The 8579-nt window shown below is 58.3% G+C and overlaps 1 protein-coding gene across 1 annotated transcript; it reads left to right on the top strand.

Annotated features, from left to right (window-relative positions):
- Positions 1–4572: 4572 nt before the first annotated feature.
- Positions 4573–8356, top strand: RCC1 (regulator of chromosome condensation 1). The gene is made up of 10 exons (XM_061373586.1): positions 4573–4642; positions 4983–5066; positions 5171–5358; positions 5571–5750; positions 5837–5933; positions 6204–6326; positions 6545–6700; positions 7023–7142; positions 7550–7702; positions 7914–8356. Exons 2-10 carry the CDS (start codon positions 4994–4996, stop codon positions 8087–8089), a joined length of 1266 nt encoding a protein of 421 aa, XP_061229570.1. The 5' UTR covers positions 4573–4642; positions 4983–4993; the 3' UTR covers positions 8090–8356.
- Positions 8357–8579: the final 223 nt, after the last annotated feature.

Genomic DNA, 8579 nt, shown 5'->3' with positions numbered 1-8579 from the left:
GGTACATGACTTTGAGCCATAAAAAGTAAACACCTTGGGGTTACTAAGAGTCCTGTGACACACCTAAAACTAGTCAGATGTTTCCATCTGAGGCAAACATTAACTGGGGTAACAGTCTACCTGGGTTTTTCCATGCGTGGGGAATGCACTGAGTTTGTATTTTGTTACAATTCTGCACAGAAGTATTAAGTGTACAGTAACGTTTGCAATATCCTTTATTCTGTCTGGCAGAGGAATCCATTTTCTCAATCAAATCAAGCTCAGGAAATCCACAGCAGTGACCTACCAAGGGGATAGTTGAATCTCTCCTGAGTCATTAATGATAATACAAAGCATGCAGTCTATGGACTGTAACTGCTTAAAGCTCCTTGCAAGTTTGTTGTTAAATAAAGCAGAGGCAGGACATGAAGATACTTTCTCTATAAGCTGTAGGTGTGTACATGTAAGTAGGTGAGTGCCCAACAGGATCTGAGCTGGATCATCCCCAGAATGAGATTTTGCTCCTCTGCACTGCAGCGGCCAGTCCCACACTCAGGAGTGTCTCTGAGCACGTATCTGCTGTGCATGACCACAGCACGCACCTCTGTGTATGTGTGCACACAGAACACAACAGGCTCAGCCCCAAGAGTAAACACACATGGATGGACACAGAGCTGACTGAGGAACACCTACCAAAGCCCTGAGCCTTATGGCCCAGGGGGGTTTAAAGGGCTTGTGCTGAAGCAGCTTCATAGCAGCTGGTGGCCAAACCTTGTGTCAATAAAACACATCTAGGCATGCCTGCCGAGTCACACCCTGGCCCTTCTGCCTCACAGCTCCCTGCTCAAACCCACACCAGCACTGAGTCACAAAGCCTGCAGGAACCGTCAGCCCGTTTAGCCCAACGCGCCTGGTTCAAACCCGATCGGCAGGAACCGTTTCCTCCCTCACCCCCCTCAGCACACAGGGGCGAGCAGAGGCGCTTCCCCCGCAGGACAGCTCCCAGGGCACGGCCCCACCGGGACAGGGGCAAGCACAGCAGAGCAGCGCCGCTGCGCTCCGGGAGCGGTGCCCGCAGGACGTGCAGAGCCGCCGCTGCCTCGTTAACCACGACGGGGATGTTGCTCCGTACCCATGGCGGCGCCTTGCCACGGTGACTGCGATAACTTCGGCGGCACCGATACCTGCGGAAAACCAGCCTCGGTAGCAATGGCGGCGACTTCGCCTCGCTAATTATGGCGCCCAAGCTGCCTCGGCAGCTGCTGTCGGCACCATCGCCTCGATAACAATGGCGGCGACATGCCTCGCTAATTACGTCGGCAGCCTTGCCTCGGTAACAGTGGCGGCGATATTGCCACGGTAACAATGGCGGCGACGTTGCTCCGTTAGCAACGGCAGCGACATGCCTCGGTAACAATGGCGTCAACGTTGCCTCGGTAACAGCGGCGGCAACGTGCCTTGGTAGTTATGGCGGCGACGTTGCCACAGTAACTACGTTGGCGACGCGGTCTCTTTAACAACAGCCGTGACGTTGCCTCGGTAACAATGGCGGCGACATTGCCATTGTAATTACGACGGGGACGTTCCCGCAGTAGCAATAGCGGCGACATGCCTCGGTACCAATGGCAGCGACATTGCCATTGTAATTACGACGGGGAACGTTCCCGCAGTAGCAATAGCGGCGACATGCCTCGGTAACAATGGCGGCGGCGTCGCCTCGTTAACAGTGCCGGTGTCGTTGCCTCGGTAACAGCGGCGGCGTCGTTGCGACGGAAAATAAGTCGCGACATTGTCACGGAAGCAACGGCGCCGACCTTGCTTCGCTACCATGGCGCCGGGGGCGCTGCGCGGCAATGCGGCCTCCTGCCTGCTGGCTGCTGCCCCCTCGCGGCCGGCCTGGGCCACGGCGCACACCGGTTTCGCCCGCCCGGGTTTCATTGCCGTGCCGGTGGCACCGTTGGGGAGGGGATGCCCAGCACCAGCTTCCTGCCCTGGCTCCTCGGCTCTGGAGCGATCTGCGCTGTGTGCTCCGGGGCACTTGAGAGCACTCAACACAAGCGCAGTGTAGAAACGGGGCTTTAGGGGGCTGCCTTGTCGATGGCGCCCGTCTGGGGGTGTTCGGTTGTAAGGGCTAACCAGCAGCAGCTTCTTGTACTGCCACCTCGGGCCTAGGGGTAGGGCCTGGCCGTTTGCACTCCGTGAGCTGTGCTCCAGGGCACCTGCCTGTGGCTTACAGGGAAGAAGCACAGAGAGGGTTTTAGGAACGAAACACGGACCGATTGCCAGCTTGGTGGGGATGTTCATGGGATCCCTGTGTGGAGGTGATGAGCACAACCAACCAGGCGTGCTTCTTCCTTCACCAGACTACCAACACCTGACAACTGACTCCTGGTTTCGCCTTTCTGTCACTGCTCTACTTTGGTTCTCTTAACAGTGAATAAACAATCCAGTACAGAACAAAAGCAGCAGAAAATCACTCAAAACTCTGGTTTTGGTGAAAAAACATTCAGCACCTGATAATAAATAGAATGGAACATACTAATAAACCATAGTAAGAAAGCTAAAGAGCTCCTATAAATACAATACCTTAGAAAAGAAAACTTTGCAGAAATACTTATTAACACATAGATTGGTAAAGCTTGACATGTCCTGAAGCTATTCAATCAGCCGATTCCATTTAGGTAAATAACAAAGCACAACATCCCAAAACATCACAAAAATTACAATACACACACCAGATAAGTGACCTGGCTGAACCCCATAGACCTGAATGAGCTCACAGGGAAACACCGTGCCTTACATACCCCAGTCAACACCCCCAACCCCTCCCTCAATGCCCCGGGGCAGGGGTGTGCTGAACCACCAGCTGGGATAAAAGGGGCAGGATGAGCCATGTTTTCTTGTTGGTCTGATGTCTGTAACACAGAAAGGGTCAAAGAGATGAAATGATTCTTCAATAGAGCAGGACCAGCAGCGTTTTCCCCAGAGCTACATCCACAGTGCAGGTAGCCCAAAAGCAGGCACCATAGAGACAGCAGAAGGATGCGCTTCTGAATGACAAAGCGAGCTCGCTCTGTGTAGGTAACGCTAAGCACCAGCTTTATGTCCTGGGGTTTTGGCTGAGGGAGCAGAGGCTGGGCATTTAAACTGTGTGAGGTGTGCTCCATGACACCCGATAGCAGGCACCAGAGAGGAAAGGCAGTACAGAGATGGAGGTTTAGCTTTAGGTGGGTAAAGGAGGAGCGACAGCAATGACACACCGTTGCGGAGATCACTGTGCGTAGAAGATGCCCAGCATCAGCTCTCCCTCCTGGCTCTTCAGCTGTGGGAGCAGGGGCTGGACATGTGTGCTCTGTGAACTGCTCTAGGATACCCAGGAATGGGGACTAGAGGAAGTACACAGATGGAGTTTTGGGTGGGAAAGCAAGGAGCAACAGCAATGCGGGTGGCACCATTGCAGAGCTCACCGTGTGCAGGAGAGACCCAGCAGCAGCTTTCCCTCCTGACTCTTTGGCTGTGGGAGCAGGGGTTGGATGTTTGCACTCTGGGAGCTGTGCTTCAGGACACCCAAGGGCAGGCAAAAGACATTACAGGCAGTACGCAGAAGGAGATTTAAGCATCAAAATGAGGAGAGCAATGCTTGTGGAATCATTACGGAGCTCACCGCAGGTAGAAGATGCCCAGCAGCAGCTTCCCCTCCTGGCTCTTCAACTGTAAGAGCAAGGGCTGGACATCTGCACTCTGTGAGCTGTGCTGCAGGATGCCCGGGAGCGGGTACCAGACAGGCAGCGCACAGATGGAGTTTCAGGTTTAGGTGGGAAAGGGAGGAGCAAGAGCAATGCTGGTGGCACCGTTGCGGAGCTCACCGCGTGTAGAACATATCCAGCACCAGCTTTCTTTTACCATAGAAATGAGGCCTGCTTTCCCAGCACAGTGGTTGTCACTGGGGCTATAGGCTTGTGGATCTCTGAACCCTAACCCTTAGCCTAACCCACATTTAAGCCACCACCATGGAGATGAGGTCTACATGGCCCTGCACTATCCCTGGGCTATTTGGGAAAGCTGGGGAAGGAGTAAAGTTGGTGCTGTTCAATGCTCCCGTTGGCATGCCTTTCACAGCCCTAGTGCCCCTGGGGCTGTAGGCTTTGTGGATCTCTGAACCCCAGCCCTAAGCCTAAACCTGATTTAAGGCACCACCATGGAGATTAAGCCTGCAACCCCAGCAACACGGCTGGGCCGGATGAACAAGGTGGCGGAGAGCACCGCAGGTAGAAGAGCCCCAGCAGCAGTTTCTGTCCTGGCTCCTCGGCTGTGGGAGCAGGGGCTGGATGCGCTGTGCTACGGGACAGCTGGGAGCGGGCACCAGTAAGTTAATCTATGTATTAAAGCCTTCACCTTTCCCCGCTGGTGCCCCCCATCCCTCACTGCATGTCCTGACCCCTTCCCTTCCCTTCGCATCCCTTCCCTTCCCTCACTGCACGTCCTAATCCCTTCCCTTCCCTTCCGTCCTCGCTGGCGGCGCTCGCGGTGCCGAGTCCTCCTGCCGGCAGGGGGCGCCGTGCCTGGCCCGGCGCCGTGCCTGGCCCAGCGCTGTGCCTCGCTCCGGGCCGTTGCGCGCATGCGCAGTGCGGACTCGCTTGGCCCCGGTGGCGGCGGAGCGGAGGTGGGAGCGCGGCGGGGCCCGGCCCGGGGCTGGAGCGGGGGGGAAGCGGCGGAGAGGAGGAGGCGGCGGCGGGAGCGGGGGGGTCCGGCGAGGCCCGGGGCCGCTCTCGGTGCTGCGGGCAGGGCGGGCGGGAGGGGGGGCCCAGCGCGGGCCTGCGCGGCCGCACGTGTAGCGGCGCGGGCGATTCAAACGGCTGCGGCGGCCCCGCGGGCTAGGGACCGGCTCCGTTCTCCTTTATCCCAATGGGGAGCAGAGGTCGGTGCTGAGACCCTCACGGTGGGGTGGATGAGGGGGGGTGTCCGCCCCATGGTGCCCCACAGCAGCGCGTGTCCGTGCTCAGATCCCAGCACCATGCCGGGGAAGCGCACCAGCAAGAAGAGCCCGGCGCCGGAAGAGGAGGCTCCTGGGAGGAAGAGGATTAAAGGTGAGGAGAAGCCCCGGGAGTTCTCCCTCCCCGCTCCCAGCTGCGATCTCAGGGTTGTTCCCCCCCCCCTCCATGTGCTGTCTGTACCGTTTCTGTCCCCGCAGTGTGCCACCCGTCCCACTGCACGCAGCCCGGGCTGGTGCTGACGCTGGGGCAGGGCGATGTTGGCCAGCTGGGCCTGGGAGAGGATGTGATGGAGAGGAAGAAACCAGCCCTGGTGTCCCTGCCGGAGATGATCGTGCAGGCGGAAGCGGGGGGGATGCACACGGTGTGCCTCAGCCAGACAGGGAAGGTGAGTGCGGCGTGTTCTGGGATGTGTTCGGGAGCAGGGAACGGCCTGCTCTGCCCGGATGCGTTGCTCACACCATCCCTCAGGATGAACGTGGTTTCCACGCTGCGGACCACAGCGTTTTAGGGGCTCCAAAGGATAACTCAGCCTGCTGGGTCTCTGTCCCCTCCTGCCCCTGTGGGAGCTGTCCTGAGCAGCTCACTCTCTGTCTGCAGATCTACACCTTTGGCTGCAATGATGAGGGTGCCCTCGGGCGCGACACCTCTGCAGAAGGGTCCGAGACCACGCCGGGGCTGGTGGAGCTGCAGGAAAAGGTGGTGCAGGTGTCTGCAGGGGACAGCCACACGGCCGCACTGACAGAGGACGGCAGGGTTTTCGTCTGGGGCTCCTTCCGGGTATGTTGATGCCTTGCACGCTGCAAGCTCTGCCCATGGTCGCTGCTTCCGTGACTCAGGTCCCTGCAATCCGTGTCTCCCCCCAGGATAACAACGGGGTGATCGGCTTGCTGGAGCCCATGAAGACCAGCTCCATCCCTGTGCTGCTCCAGCTCAATGCACCCGTCATTAAAATTGTCTCAGGTGAGCAAGGTCCTGGGGTGTGCGTGGGTCGCGCTGGTGCACGAGGCCTTTCCAACCCTTAGGAGAAGGTGAAGATCCAGAAGTGCCATGTCCCTTTCCTCCCTCTTGGCTGTTTGTCTTCTCTGGCTCTTGAGAGAGAACGGACATTGTGTCTCCTCCACCCCTGAGGGTATTGTTAATATTTGACCCAGTCTGATGTAAGGTGCCTTACAAGAGTGCCCTGACCTGTGACCCTGCAGGCTCAAAGCACTCACCCTCCTCTCTTCCCAGGGAATGACCACCTGGTGATGCTGACAGTGGGTGGTGACCTCTTCACGTGTGGCTGTGGCGAGCAGGGCCAGCTGGGGAGAGTGCCAGAGCTCTTTGCCAACCGAGGAGGAAGGAGAGGTCTACGTGAGTTACTTCAGTGCTTGGTGGCACCCAGTGCTGCATCCTTTGGTCCCAGCTCTGTGCTTTGCAGAGGAGCAACGAGCCCCAGTCCCTTCCCCTTAAAGGAAAACCTTCTCACTCAGGGGCTTCTGTGTAAACTGAGTTCAGAGAGCTGGATTTGAGTGGGAGGAGAAGAGTGTAAATCATTAGTCCTGCCATGACACTGTGTCTTCTGCCCTCAGAGCGGTTGCTGGTCCCCCAGCGCGTCCCTGTCAGAGGCAAAGGCAACAGAGGCAAATTGCGTTTCCAGGATGCCTTTTGTGGGGCTTACTTCACTTTTGCCATCACAGAGGAGGGACACATCTATGGATTCGGCCTCTCTAACTACCATCAGCTTGGTGAGCTTTGCTTCCATCCCTCCAGATCTGCTTGCTTTGGTCTGGATGGGGTCTTCCCAGTCCTTGCTGCCCTGGCCTGGGGAGGGGGACGTGGGACACAACACTGCTGGATGTCCCAGTTCCTGAACACCAAGCACCCACTGGACACACCAGAGCTGGGAAATCGGGGTGCAGAGCTTTGGGTTTAGGTCCCAGTCCCTGCACCCAGTGGGGTTGAGCACTGATGGATGTGGTGGGGTGAATGGCTCAGTGCTGGTGCCTGGCCTGGCCTGACCATGCCTGTGCATCTGACGTGCCTGGGTTCGTGTGTCCCACCCTGCAGGCACCCAGGGCACCGAGCCCTGCTTCTCCCCGCAGAACCTGACGTGCTTCAAGAACTCCACCAAGTCCTGGGTCGGGTTCTCTGGAGGGCAGCACCACACAGTGTGCGTGGACTCAGAGGGTGAGTGCTGGCTGGAGGGCAGGCTGGGGTCACGCAGAGCAGGATGGGGGGAACCCATCGAGGTGCCCCTCGTCCCCGCTGAGGGCGTGTTGGGCTGACAGTGACCTGCTGGAGCCCTCCCAGTCCTGTGTTGAGGGCAGCAGCAGTGCAGTGAACGTGCAGCAAAGGGCACGGTGAAAGAAACTGGGAGTCTCTTGTGAACGCTGCTCTCCCAGGCTCAATAGCGTGTCCAGGCCTGCGTTCACCCCCTTGATTCTGCAGGGCTCAAGGGTCTCTGTGCCCCTCTGCACCTCCTGGTTGGGAGCTAGGCTGTGGTTGGGAGCAGTGATGCTCCTCCCTGACTCACACTGAGGGGCTGTGTCCTGCTGCGTGCTGCTTTCTCACCTCCTGTGTGTGCTGTCCTCCAGGGAAAGCCTACAGCCTGGGCAGGGCAGAGTACGGCCGCCTGGGCCTCGGGGCTGGGGCAGAGGAGAAGAGCACACCCACAGTCATCCCCGAGCTGCCCAGCATCTCCTCTGTGGCCTGCGGAGCTTCTGTCGGCTACGCTGTCAGCAGTGATGGTGAGTGCTTGGGAATGCTGCGCTTCCCCACCCTTCCTGCCCCCCTTGCCTTGGCTCTGTGTGATCAAACACCTCCGAGTTGCAAGGGCTGCTTCTCTTCTCCCTGCTGTATCTCTGGCACCCATCACTGAGCTCAGGGTCTGGAGTCCCCTTGGGGTTTGGCTGCTTGGTCCCTTCCCATAAGCCAAAACTTGCATCACCTCCGTTGCAGGCCGAGCGTTCGCCTGGGGCATGGGCACCAACCACCAGCTGGGCACAGGGGAGGAGGAGGACGCCTGGAGCCCTGTGGAGATGGTGGGCAAGCAGCTGGAGAACCGCACGGTGCTGGCAGTGTCCAGCGGTGGGCAGCACACTGTGCTGCTGGTCAAGGACAAGGAGCAGAGTTGATGAAGCGACAGCTTGGCTGAGCCCAGTGGGATGCAGGACCTGCACCCCCCCCACCTTCCACCCGGGATGGGTGATCGGTTTCCAGCTCTGGTGTCCCATCACTGGCAGTGGGGAGGGCAGGAGGCTGCTGGAGCAGGACTCTTCAGGGATGCTCGTGGTTTCTCCCTGCGTGTGTCTGTCTTCCCACGGTGCCCAGTGCTCTGTCAGCTCCCCCGCCTTGGCTTGGTCCTAAATCAATCTCAGTGCTGTGGCTGGACGGGTTTTCAAGTTCTTGTCTGGTGTTTGAAGCATTTCCTGGCCTGGCAAAGCTGAGGGCCTTGTTCTTCACTACACAGAAGGATTTGAGCATCAGGCTTTCCAGGGTCCCCATCTTCCATGCCCATAACCTAAACATCTTTTACCTCTCCAGCACGGATTTGTCTGCTGGCACCCACTGAACCCCTCTGGGCTCATTCTGGGGGGAGCTCCTTGCCCAGGGGAGCTCTCATCT

Source organism: Neopsephotus bourkii, unplaced genomic scaffold (assembly GCF_033783945.1).
Source record: "Neopsephotus bourkii isolate Nb327-2 ecotype Australia unplaced genomic scaffold, CSIRO-AGI_Nbou_v1 NB_1632, whole genome shotgun sequence".
NCBI lineage: Eukaryota > Metazoa > Chordata > Aves > Psittaciformes > Psittacidae > Neopsephotus > Neopsephotus bourkii.
Note: the sequence above shows the minus strand (reverse complement) of the source record. Positions and strands in the feature narration are given on the sequence as shown.

Bases quoted from the DNA above. Each gene is read 5' to 3' on its own strand.
- RCC1 (XM_061373586.1), top strand. From the start codon at position 4,994: ATGCCGGGGAAGCGCACCAGCAAGAAGAGCCCGGCGCCGGAAGAGGAG. The intron at 5,067-5,170 runs GTGAGGAGAAGC...CTGTCCCCGCAG, and splicing joins TGGGAGGAAGAGGATTAAAG to TGTGCCACCCGTCCCACTGC. The intron at 7,703-7,913 runs GTGAGTGCTTGG...CCTCCGTTGCAG, and splicing joins CTACGCTGTCAGCAGTGATG to GCCGAGCGTTCGCCTGGGGC.